Here is a 12,934-nt window from a genome sequence, read left to right as displayed (position 1 = left end):
CCGATGGCCGGCCAAACCCTCCTGGGCTGTATGAATGACCTTGTCTTGCATCCCTTACGGCCAGTCTGCTACAGAGGGAAGCAAATGCCCAGATTTAGGATTTCAAGGGCAGGAAGGAGCGCAGACCAGAAGGACTTGACAATCCATGAGGTATGGATTTTCCTATTAAACCAACATGGACATTGTCAGAAGCCTGACGTTCCTAGTGGATGCCAAAGCTCAGATAAGAGAATGCGGTCTACTTACGAAGAACGGGGGCGGGCGGGGAGCATCACAAGAAAGCCAGCCAACACAATGGCAAAGTACATCTGTCTCTCATCCATTTTTGTGGCCGGGGGGTGGGGGGGAAGTATGTGGGATATTGCCAGAGATGAACGAAGCCACAAGCGAATGCAAGGGACAAAAGCCTGCATGAGGATCCCAGAAGTCTCAGGTGCACTTAAGTGCTAAGTACAGCACATCTGGGGGGCACACGGGGGGCCTGTGATGACACTTCAGTGCCCCTCCCCCCCAGACCATCTTGGAGAACTTCAGAAATAATTAAAAGGATACTCAAAGCGTCCCCCATCGGAGCCTCTGCTCTGGGGAGCATCAGAGAATCCGCATGAGGAGCTGGCCGAGGTGCACAGGCTTCCAGCAGAGCGTCATCCGCCCGTCATCCAGCTCCAGAGGAGGTCGAGGTGACAGCCCCTGCGAGAGAGCCGCCCCTTCTCCCAGCTGAATGCGGTCAGCTGTCTCTCCCGGAGCTTTCCTACCATTGTAACTGCGTCCTGTCTGAATGTGAGGAGCAGGCAAGGGGGTGAGGAGCAGGCAAGGGGGCGGGGAGCGCCCAGCAGAACACCCGGCCTGCCCAAATGACAGAGCGAAGCAACACTCTTGCCTGTGTGAGTGATCGACAACCAAAACCAAAACAAGCCGCCAAAGGCCGGCAGGTGCCAGCACCCCGGTGCCAGGCGGCCCGGAATGTGGGAGCATGAAGCTGCAGCCAAGGTGTCACCCCAGCAGGAGGCTGCCTGCGCGACAGGCCTCTGCCAGCCTCCCCCTCCCCAGCAGCTGCCTGCAGAGGACCTGGACAACCCAATTCGAACCTGGGGGTGACACCTCCAAACCTGGGCAGGCCTGGGCCAATGAAGGGCTGCGGTCTCCGGGGCCAGGACACAGGCCCTACTGCCGACTGGTGTTTACAGGGCTGCCCCTGGTGGAGTGAGGCTGGCATGAGTCCCAGCACCCGAGGGGCAGGTCAGGCAGTGTCCCCAGCTCCGGGCCCAGCCCCATCCGGGCCGAGGCCAGCTGAGGGCCCTGAGGTGCCAGCCCAGGCCGACTGCGGGCCCACACCCTGCACTAAGCTTCCTGGAGGCTGAGAGAGTGGATAGGACTGAGCTCTGGGCCTGCTGCCCGCCTGTCCTAGCAGCATCAGAGCCAGGGTGTGGGCTCCGGGTCGAACCTGGGCGGCTCCAGTCCGGGGCAGGCCACCTCACCTCTTGGAGGGTCTTGGGAGGGACCCGAGAAGTACAGGTAAGCGTTGACCTGGTCCAGCCTCATCTGGAGGATGCAGCCCAGGTATATCCAGCAGTAGGATGAGTGCCCCCCTTCCCCGTGGCCAGGAGTCCCACCCAAGTAAAAAGGCCACTGCCAGGAGGTTAAAACTTTTATTTGGCTTCTAACCTTCCGTGTTCCGAGAGCATGCTTGGGGCAGTGCAGAAAGCGCAGGACGCCGTTTCTGGGATAGAGGCTCGGCCTGGGGCACTTCTGAAGCTGGTGGTGACCCCCGGGGCTGAGACCCAGACAGACCTGCAGGCCAGGCGGCCATGGAAGTATAAGGGCCACCACCCTGGGCAGCACCTGATCGGCAGCAGCTGTGGTCCTCAGAGGACGGGGCTCTTTCATTCGGCGAGCCGACGGCCACCACGCCAGCCTTGGTTGTCCCGCCATACACAGTAGTTGAGTGTGGCTGCAAAGGCCAGCCAGGCCAGGTACGGGTAGAGCAGGCGGGCGGCTGGTGGGCTCACCCCGTGCCAGGCCACAGCCGTGGCTCCTGCCAGCCCACCCGTCAGCAGGAGGTCCACCAGCGCCTGCAGAGACACAGGGGCGGGGACAGGGAGGCCTGAGACTCCTTGTACTCACCGGGTGCATGTCCCAGCTGGCCGCTCACGGGGTGCACTCAAGGGAACACTCTATTCCATCCCCAAGTGACCCCATCAAGTCCCTCCCTTGGTCTCTGCCTCAGTTTCCCCTCTGTAAAACGGGAACAATCACCCCGGCCTGATCCATGCCGTATGAGGGATGCACGGCACCAGGCGTCATGTTTTCCTATACCATGGCCCCTCAACCAAGCCAGCAAGCCCGTCTGGTTCTGTGAGAACCCTGCAAACTTCCTTCATCGGAGGAGAAGCAGCTGGGGGCTCCATGGGAGGCCGCTGGTCCCCTAAAAGCTTCTGAGAGATGCTGACCACGAGCCGTGTGCCATCCCTGCCCCCGGATCTTTAGACCCTCACCCCATCTAGGATGTGATGCCCTCTGTCCCCCAAGGAAGGGCCGCTCCTCCACAGGCCATCTCCAGGGACCAAGAAGACTGGCCAAGGCCACACTTACCCAACCCATTTGTCGGCTGCCAAAGAAGAGGGGAGGCCATGCCCAGTTCAAGGCCAGCTGCCCGGCATAGAGACCCAGGGGAACCACAGCCTCCTCCGAGAAGCCCCCCAGCTCTTTCCAGACCATGTAGGAGCCATACCTGAAACAGAGGCCACCTAGTCAGGGCACGAGCAGGGAAGAGCCCATGTTCACCTACGGGATGACACAGTGGTGGCTCAGGCATGTTCTGCCACCGACTGTTCTGTGACCTCAGGGAACTTGCTTGACTTCTCTGGGCCTTCACTGCTCCCAGGATTGCTGTGCGGATTTGAGTTAACACCCAGGCGGTGCTTAGGTCAGTGCCTGGCACGTGGGACACTCAGTAAATATCTACCATTATTATCATCGGGGCCTGGAGAGGAAAGCATACGAGTGAGAAACAGGCTCCTAACCTAGCCAGGTGCGCCCACACAGAAGACAGGACATTTCGGTTGGGCCTTTGAGGGCGAGTAGGAGTTTGCTAGGGGGAGAAAACAAGCATCTGCACACACTTAGGAGCAGGTGTGAGCCCCTGAATCAGCCTGTGGGCCTGGAGGTTGAGGTCTGGGGGGGGCAGCAGAGAGGTGAGGCTAAAGAGGCCGATGGGAACCTGGTCATGGGGGTTCTTAGAACCACGAGGGCAGCAGTAACACCACTAACAGGAACAGCTAGTGTCCCCCAGCACTTACACATGCAGGCACTGCTCTGGCTCTTTCCAAGTATCAGCTCATTTCATCTTCATGATAATGCTGTGAGGTGGGCAGTATTATCACCCCTGTGTTACAGGTGGGGAAACTGAGGCACAGAGCGGCTAAGTGACTCAGATCTCTTGGCAGGCAACCGGTAGGTAAAGGCAGGATTTGAACCCAGGTGGCCAGGGCCAGAGCCCAAGCTCTTCACTCCATGAGAGATTTGACCTTATCAGGGTCACAGGGAGCCTCTGCAGGGTCCCACGAAAGAGAGACCAGGGTCACATGTGGGCTTTATCAGGATCTCACTGGTGGAGGAAAGCCAAGAGGGAGTCGGCAGGCCTGGAGGCTGGAGCAGGGAGAGGCAGAAACAGTGGTGCCTGGGCTGGGATCGGGCAGGAGAGAGCAGGACACAGGAAGAGCTGGGAGCCTGGCTGGGCAGGGCCCGGGCCCGGGACTGGCTGGGGGTGGTGCCCACGAGACACCCAGGTTGTACAGACTGTCTTATTCCCATCAGAACCCGGAGGCATCCAGCCTGGCTTCTGCTACCTGCTCCCTGGGCGCCCGGCATCTGCAGCCCCACCCAGTACTGGGCTGGCATAGACCCAGGATGCAGGGAACCTTCCAGAAGGAGGGCAGGGAGCTGGATGCAGTTCCCACTGGGGCCACCAGGGGGTGCCCTCCCCCGCCCAGCTCTTCCTTTCCTCTGGGGCAATCGCAGGGGTGTAGTCCCAAGGCTTCCTGCAGGAGGCCCCTTGTCAAATGGGTGGTCTTGAAAATTAACCAAGATCCTGGCACTGAGCGGATGCTCAACGAGTGGTAGCTACGAGAATTGTTCCTGTTGCTGCCACTATTGGTCTTGGAGGCTGCCCAGGTCTGAACTTGACACGCGGAGCCCGCCTCCCCCTGGAGTTGCGAAAACAGCCAGGGTGCCTCCGCCGGGCTCCAGCCCGCCCCTCCCCCTTCCCGGAGGCCCCGGAGGAGGTGGCTCAGCCCGGAAACGCCTGCTTCCCCAGGAGCACGTGGAGGAGACGCTCTGCCCTGGGGCCTCGAGAGGGGGAGGGTGGCCCAGCCCACTTACCCCATGGCCGAGTAGAGGGTGCCCCAGATGGGGCCCAGTGCCCAGCGGGGCGGGTGCCACGTGGGCTTCTGCAGGCTGGCGTACCAGCGGAGGCCCTCCCCACGGACGTAGTATGAGCCTAGGAAGCCCCCCAGGCTGGGCACCAGGGTGAAGCCCACGGCGGGCACCCAAGTTGGGGCCATCGCTGCTGCGGTCACTGCTGCTCTGGAAGGTTCTGCAAGAGAAGACAGGGGTGGGGTAGGGGGGCACTCCAGAACTGGGGTGAGCCTTCCCCAAGCACTGGGCAGGGAGGGGCTGGGTTCACCCCGGCAGCCCCTGCCAGCCCATGCCATGGCTCCAGGGAGCACATTTCCACCCAAAAACTCCTGCCCCCCCCCCGCCCCCACCCGAGGCTGCCCGGACTGGCCGGAGCCTCTGGGCGGCCCTGCCCCCAGAATTGGTCCCGCCTCAGCTCCTGCCCCAGCTGCCAGCGTCCTGTACTCTCTCTCACCCTTACCCTTGACCTTAGGTCTCCTGTCAAGTGACCCCTCTTCTGATTCAAGGCCAGTTTGTGTCCCCTCCACCCGGACGGCTTCCTGGCCCTTCCTCCCCAGGCCAACTGACAGCCCGGCGCTCTGAGAGGCCTGCATCGGTCCACACCCCGTGCTTTTATGTTCTACTACTTCTCATTCCCTCTCTCACCATTCATTCACTCATTCACTCATTCACTCATTCAATAACTGGTATCACAGAGCTTGGCTCAAATCCTGGCTCCCCGCTACGTCACTGTGACCTCAGGCAAATCACTTCAACTCTCTGGGCCTCAGTTTCCCCCTCTGTAGAATGGGATATCAACACTGCCTGCCTGGGCCCAGCCCAGTGGGGGAGCATCCAGTTAGTTTACCACCACCCTACAAGCCCACCCTCAAATCACCTTCCCTTCCCTCTGTGTCAGAGAGGGAAAGCTGCCTGCCTGGAGTTACACAGCACCCTGGGGCCAAGCTCTGCCCAGTCAAAAAGCTGCTCCCACCCTGACACCCGGGATCACGGAGGTGGTGGGTGGGAAAGAACAGGAGTTAGCAAGAGTTCAAGGCTAGTGAGGGCCTGTCAGCCACCCTGAGAGTCTGGCAGGGCTCAGGGCAGGGAAGGTCTCTGTGTCAGGCCTGGGTGCTGCCACCCCAAGGGCTGGGGACCCAGTCATCAGGTCTGTCCATTGTGCTCACCAACTATGTCCCCTTCCCCAGCGGCCCCAAGGTCTGCTCGAGGACCTACTAGGCACGAAGCAGTGGGTACGGCCCCCAGCAGGCTGAATTGCTCGTTGGGGCTGAGAGTCCAGAGTGACGGCAAGGGGGTGGGGAGTCCCTGGCTGGTCATCTCAGGCCAACTTCTGACTGGACCTGCTGTAGGACCCTCAGCCCATGAGCACCCCAACTGGGACTCAGTTTCCCCACCATAAAATGAGGGGGCTGGGCTCCCACTGCCACACTCTGATCCTAACTGGAGAACCTGGAGGTGTTTGTTTGCTCGAGATAAGAAGCCATCCAGACTTGAGTTCAGCAAACCCGCAGCTTGACCAGCTAAGGTAGGGGCTGGGGACCCAGGGTAGACGGAACAGGAGAGTCCCTGCGAGGGGCACAGACAGAAAGGGCACCCCCGACCCGGGATCAAGGAAAAGATGGTCCTGGCAGGGTGGCGAGCAGTTCCTGCACGGGGACACAGGAAGGGAGAGCAGTCAGGGAATGACAGGCAAGGGTGAGCTGAGGGCGTCGCCTGCCTGCGGGGGAGCAGATGCAGGGAAAAGGCTGTGCTCGCTCTGGAGGCCCTGGGGAGCTATCAAGGGCCTCAGAGCAAAGGGTGAAGGCTGCCCTGGGGAGAGGGGGGAGCTGCCAGCATGGGGCTCCGTGAAGCCCCATGAGATGCAGAAGCAACCTTCATGCCCAACAAGCGGGGACCATAAAGGCCTGGTCGACCCCCAAATCCAGCTTTTGAGGACTCTAATAATGTGAAAATTGTTCTCAACATAACGTTAAGCGAAGAAAGAGGAATATAAAGTCGACTAGAGAATGATCCCAATTAAAAAAAACAAAAAAACAAAAAAACTGGGGCACCTGGGTGGCTCAGTCGTTAAGCGTCTGCCTTCGGCTCAGGTCTGGATCCCAGGGTCCTGGGATCGAGCCCCGCATCGGGCTCCCTGCTCGGCGGGAAGCCCGCTTCTCCCTCTCCCTCTCCCCCTGCTTGTGTTCCTTCTCTCGCTGTGTCTCTCTCTGTCAAATAAATAAAATCTTAAAAAAAAAAAAAAAAAACAGATGACCCAGGCATTTTATTTTATTTTTTTTAAGATTTTATTTCTTTATTTGAGAGAGAGAGAATGAGAGACAGCATGAAAGGGAAGAGGGTCAGAGGGAGAAGCAAGCAGACTCCCCGCTGAGCGGGGAGCCCGATGCGGGACTCGATCCCGGGACTCCAGGATCACCACCTGAGCCGAAGGCAGTCGCTTAACCACCTGAGCCACCCAGGCGCCCCGACACAGGCATTTTAAAAACTAAAGATTCACGAAGGTGTTATAATCTCAGCCATCATAATCACAGAGCTAACGTTGCTGGGCAATGGCTATATGCCCACCACCCATCCATCCTTGCCCTGCGGGGAACTGCCCCATCTTATCCCATCAGCCAGTGAAGACCGGAGGCCGGGAGCAGGGAGGCATCAGCCCAGGGCCCCTCCGCAAGTGGGCAGCTGGGGATTCTAAGGGCTGCCCTTGGTGGGATTTATGATGCTATGTTCCTTCCATCTTTATCATTTTCCAAAATGTCTATAATGAGCATCACTTAATTTTATTTATTTATTATTTTTTAAGATTTTATTTACTAATTTGACAGAGAGAGACACAGCGAGAGAGGGAACACAAGCAGGGGGAGGGGGAGAGGGAGAAGCAGGCTTCCCGCAGAGCAGGGAGCCCGATGCGGGGCTCGATCCCAGGACCCTGGGATCATGACCTGAGCCGAAGGCAGCCGCTTAAGGACTGAGCCACCCAGGCGCCCCTCCCTACTACTTTTGTACCTTTTCTGTACGTCTAGGATTAGTTCAAAATAGAACATTAAAAAAGAAGTATCCTGGTTTGGCTAACAGTTCGCACTGTCCCTTACTTCTGCCCTGACCCCAGCCCCAGCCCCCGCTCCCCCTGCCCCCAGGGCCCTCAGAGCCTCCCACTTCCACCACATCACTCCTGCTCTGAGATTGTCAGTGGGGTTCCGTCCCCGAGGTTTTCTTCTACTTTTTTTAAATTGAGGTAAAATTTGCATAACATAAAATTAACCATTTAGAGTGCATGATTCAGTGACATTCAGTACACTTCCGATATCAAGTTCCAAAACACTTTTGTCACCCCAAATGAACACCTGTACCCACTGCAGTCACGCCTTGTCCCTCCCTCCCCAAGCCCCTGGTAAGCAGCAATCTGCCCTCTGTCTCTGTGGATTTACCTTTTCTGGACATTTCATGTAAATGGAATTATACAATACGGGGCCTTTGGGGTCTGGCTTCTGTCGCGGAACATGTTTCTGAAATTCACTCACATTGCACCACCTGCCCATACTTCTCTGCAAGGTTCTGTGGGCAGGGGCACTCCTGTCCCCCTGCCACAGCACCCAGCCCGTGCCCAGGAAATGCCACACAGGACTTGCCCACGGTGCCCGCCGAGTGGGCCCTAGAGCCCATCAACCAAGCCCCCTGCTGTGCAGAACAAACCACGGCCCCAAGAGGTTGGTGGCTTCCCTAAGGCCTCAGTGACAGAGTAGGGTCTGAGCCTTGTGTTCCTGCCCCCACTCCCGCTGCCCCTTCCAGAGCCTGGCTGTGTTTAATATTTCACTGGGCCTTGGGGATCAGAGAGTTTGCCCAGCTCGAAGGTCAGACCAGAAAGGCCAGATAGAAACAGCCCAGACAGGGAGCTTCCTGTGGCCTCTGGGGGACTGCCCAGCTCCTGAATCACCCGACTGGGGGACCCACCAGGCTGAGTCACACTCGGCTGGGCTGGGCTGGGCTAGCCCAGGCAGGCCTGAGAGAGATGTGCTCTGGGATGGGGTCCCAGGGAGGGCTGGGGAAGGTCAGGGAGCACCCATGACTGGGAAAAGACTTGGGATGCAAGTAGAAGGGCAAAGCCACCCACATACCCTTTACTTCCATCAACATCAGACAGTGACTAAGAACCCAAATGTTGGCTTGCCTCCAGTTTGTTTTGTAATCCCAGGCCAAAGCTCCTCTCTGGACCTCAGTTTCCCTTACATCAGTATCATCAGGGTATAACCTGTCCTGCCTGCTTCATGGGGTCATCGGGAGGCTCAAGTGAGTACCAGACAAGTGAGGGGCTGTGGCTGTCAGGGCTGGGGCCACTCGCCCCATTTCCTCTGGGGGAAGAAGCGGCCCTGTGGCATAGACCCAAGGCTGAAAGACATCAGCCAGTCAGGCACTGGATGCTAAGTGAGGCAAAAGTCTTCACACACAGCTCCGCCCTCGGGCCTGGGGCCACTCAGGGCCAAGCAATTCTGAAACAGAGGCCAAGAAGGGCCAAAGGCTCAGGACCTGGGATCAGGAGAAGGTTCTAGGCCTCTGGGGTGGTGCTTGGTGGCTCACCCTGGTGCTCATACTTGACTTACTCTTCACAGCAGCTGCAGGGACGGTGACCAGCTGCTTCTCTCTGGGGGCCTCACCCAGGAGCCACACCCTCCTGGCCTCCACGGTGGACATTACTATTCCCACCGTCCAGATAAGGAAACTGAGGCACAGGGAATCCCAGGATTTTCCAGATCTGTATGACTCTGAGGCCCAGAGCACCCCCATCCCTGAGCGGGGAGTCTGCTGGCCTCAGCTCTAGGCCACACGGCCATTTACCTTGATACCTGTGTCGCCTCCTTCCCTCAGCCTCCTTCTCATTCCCACATGGCACTTAAGGCCTGCCCAGAGGGCCAAGGGGGCTCCCGCCCTACCTCCGCGGTCACACCCTCTCCCCAGTGTCAGAAGAGTCTTTCAGGGCCAGCATGCTCACTCCCTCCAGCCCCAGCACCAGTGTCCCAGCCCCCACGGGGCATCAGACCCCTTCTCAGCTAGGGGCAGCAGTAACAGGACCTGAATGCCCCCTGTCCCCCCAAGGGTGGGACTCAGGACCTCCTGTCCTTAAGGAGCTTAGCTCCTGCTCCCCGCCAAAAGACTCCAGACCCGTTTCTGGCCCTAAGATCTCACCTGCCAGGCCTCTTGCCCCCACCTGTGAAGCGGGGGCTCAGCTAGTGAGTCTCTGGGGCATCCTCCTGTTTCCCGAGGCCTCCCTAGAGAACGTGGCAGAAACTGCCCCCCGGACAGAACAAAGAGTTTGTTTCTCCGATTCTCTCCTCCACCCCGGCTGTACCCCAGCCCTCCTAGGCCTTCTCTCTCACCCAAGCCCCCCGCTGTCCCGGGACTGGTGTTAAGGCCCCTTTCTTTTTTAAAATGACTCACAGCTAATCCTCCCCATTATAACCTCTGTGAATCTTTTTCATTATGCAAGTACCCAGTACAACTGCCAATAGGTCAGGAGGGATCCATATCCAGCTGGTAACCGGGAGGTCTGGGACGGGGTCAGGCTGGGAGTGACAAGGGGGAATTTGCTCCGTGGAGAATGACTACTTTTTTAAACACAAAGAGCATATTCAGACACGGCTTGCACAATCAGAAGTAAGTAAAAGAAAGTACAAAAAAAAAAAAAAAAACACAGATTCCAAAACAAAATAATGAAAATATAACAGTGTATATAGTAAAAAGGAGGCTCCCTCCCTTGGAGCCCAAGCCCCTCACCTCACCCCTGAGCAACCCACGGCCAACGGTTTCTGGCTGCTCCGGCCAGCTACTATTCAGTCACTGACACAGAGGGTACAGAGGACGGAGCAGGGCCTTGAACCATATGGCTCCCCAGCTGTATCACTATGTGACCCTGGACACAGGCTCCTGGGTGAGCCTCAGTTTCCCTCAGTTCAAAGGCTCCCCTCTGAGCCTCCCTTTGGGTGTGCTGCGCAGCCATCTGGAAACAGAAGGAGGCAGGCTTCCCCCCCCCCCCACTCCGTGGTGCTATCCCCCCACCCCTTGCTCCTTGGGTCCTTTCAAGGCAGCGGACAAACGCCCTCGCTCCATGAGGCAGATATCCGCCCCTGCTGCCCTGCAGGGCTCCCCACTTCACCCCCACAGAGGCACCGGAGGCTCGAGGCCCACATTCTGCCAGCTAAGTCTTTCGGTCAACGGCCTGCTGCGTGCCAGGCACCCTGGCGCCCTTCTTGTACACCAGCCCCCTCTGGCATCCTCGCCAAGCCCCATGACCCTTTGGGATCAGCCCCAGTCAACCGTCCCTAGGGGAGGCCCCAGCCCAGCCTCCCTGCCATTCACTGTAGAGCACATGGCTGGTACCGGGTCCCGCCGCACACTAGCAGGCCAGCCCGGCTCCCAGGCCAGGTCCCGCCAGCGGGGTGGACCCCAGAACTCTGCAGTGTGTTCACAGCTCGAAGCCCCACCACTCCTACCGCTGCAGGAGGGGCAACGGACAGGCAGGTCCCAGGCGATCTTCTGCCCACACCAGACCCCTGTCCAGGCGACAGCGCACCTGAGCACTGAACTGGGACTCTTGGGACCCTGTTCTAAGATCCTCTGGGGCCTTAACTGTCTGTGTGCAAATAACCTCCCCAGGTGGTCTGGGTTTCCCCGCCTAGAAATGAAGAGTCTCAAGTGGACCAGGAGCCTGAGGTCTCCCGAGCACTTTGTGATCCTCTCGGTACCCCGCTCAGCCACTCCCGCCCTCCCCCTGACCCCCCTCCCCCATCCGGCTTGCTCATCTGCGGAATGGGCGGGAGCCGGGAGTGGCGGGTCCCTCTCAGCTGCTCGGCTTCCCGCCAGACCCAAGTGGAGGGGGCGGGGCGCGGAGGGGGCGGGCGCGGAGAGGGGCGGGGCACGGAGGGGCCGGGGGTGGGGCGGGGCGGGGCGGGGCGGGGCGGAGCGGGGCCCGATTGCTCCAATTCCCCCCCTTCCGGGCTCCCGCTCGTCGCTGGATTCCCGCCGCACAGGATCCCCGACCGCGGAGGTCAGGGCCCCGGCAGCCCACCGCCCGGTAGCCGAGCCCCCTCGTGCTGCCCCCCGGTCGCCCCCTGGGGTCCCCGCCCCGCAGCTCCGGCCTGCCCCCTCCTGCCTCAGTTTGCCCTCGGGCCCCGCGCCGGCGGGCGGGCGCTGTCGGGGGTCGCACCTGCGCGGGGCCACCCCGCCCGCTGCCCGCCCGCCGCCAGGTCCCCACTCACCAGCGACGAGGACGCGCTCCGGGGAGGCACTGCGCGGTGCGAGGTGGTGGCCTAGGTCCCCCGCCCGCCCCGCCCCGGCCGCGAGGCCCCGCCCGGCCCCGGCCCCGCCCGGCTTGGCTGGAAGCCGCGGCCGCCGGAGAGCTCGCTCCTCGCCTCCTCCCCTCTGCCTCTGCCTCCCCGGCCGCGAGCGTCTCTGTCGGCCCTGGTCCTTCCCGTGGCCACCGTCCCGGCTGTGTCGCTGTCAGGTCGCTGCTCTTCCTGAGCCTCACCTTTCCCGTTTGTAAAATGGGGCAACAGGGACCGACTTCAAAGAGGAGAATTACGTCGCCTGATAGCAAAGCCCTGAACACCCTCCCATACGGTAGCCCTGGCCCCCCATCGCCGGAGGAGCACCCTGGTACCTTTAAGCGGTGCCCCGGGCACGAGGAAGGCCGGACTCTGAGTCCTGGCTCAGAGACTTTGTGACTGTTCTCTCTGCCTCCATCTCCTCATCTGTAAAATGGGCACAACAGCGTGGGCCTAATGAGGATGCCACAGGGTAATGTAGGCAGGGCGCCCTGCAGACGCTTGGCACTCAGTGAGTGGAGACTGCAACCATCAGAGCCCCGAGCTGGCCTCCAGTTGGCCAGAGGCACCCTGATGGGCCCAGCATGTCCAGCCCCAGGCCTTGGACACCTCAGCTCATCTGCGGGTGATGCCTTTTTTTTTTTTTTAAAGATGTTATTTATTTATTTAATTGACAGAGACAGCGAGAGAGGGAACACAAGCAGGGGCAGAGGGAGAGGGAGAAGCAGGCTTCCCGCGAAGCAGGGAGCCCGATACGGCGCTCGATCCCAGGACCCTGGGGGACCATGACCTGAGCCGAAGGCAGTCGCTTAACCAGGCGTCCCTGCGGGTATTGCTTTATCGCTGCAGCCCGGAGCCTGTCCTGGCCCCCTTGGGCTGACTTGGCCAGTCAGGGCCCCTCAGCCTGCAGGAGCCAAAGTGGCCCAAACTGGTCCTTGGGGGAATCACGCGAACTACAGCTTCTTGTCCCCAGCCATAGCGGCTTAGAGCCTCCTGGGCGGCAGTCCAAATAATTAGGCCGTGCCATGTTGGCCTTTGCCAGACCTTCCTCCTTCGACTGCTTTGATATAAAGACAAGTGTAATCCAGGCTGAATTGTGTCTTCTTCTGATTTTAAAAGAAATTAAAATATCTCCCTGGGTCCCTCCACATATTGTGGCCCCAGGCACTGGGCCTGCCCGTCTTGATGAAATGGGTCTGGCCACA

General features: G+C 59.6%; 1 protein-coding gene across 1 annotated transcript; it reads right to left on the bottom strand.

Moving 5' to 3' along the window:
* Positions 1 to 1,635: 1,635 nt before the first annotated feature.
* TSPO (translocator protein) lies at positions 1,636 to 11,732 on the bottom strand. The gene is made up of 4 exons (XM_028115581.2): positions 11,664 to 11,732; positions 4,381 to 4,594; positions 2,593 to 2,731; positions 1,636 to 2,072 (listed from the first exon to the last, which is right to left on the bottom strand). The coding sequence occupies exons 2-4, from the start codon at positions 4,560 to 4,562 to the stop codon at positions 1,884 to 1,886; spliced, it is 510 nt and encodes a 169-aa protein (XP_027971382.1). The 5' UTR covers positions 4,563 to 4,594; positions 11,664 to 11,732; the 3' UTR covers positions 1,636 to 1,883.
* Between the last annotated feature and the right edge of the window lie 1,202 nt (positions 11,733 to 12,934).

This window comes from Eumetopias jubatus, unplaced genomic scaffold (genome assembly GCF_037043125.1).
Source record: "Eumetopias jubatus isolate StellerSeaLion01/CBP00866 unplaced genomic scaffold, mEumJub1_p1.0 scaffold_8, whole genome shotgun sequence".
In the NCBI taxonomy this organism is placed as follows: Eukaryota; Metazoa; Chordata; class Mammalia; order Carnivora; family Otariidae; genus Eumetopias; species Eumetopias jubatus.
The sequence above is the reverse complement of the archived record's forward strand: the minus strand, read 5'-3'. Positions and strand labels throughout refer to the sequence as shown.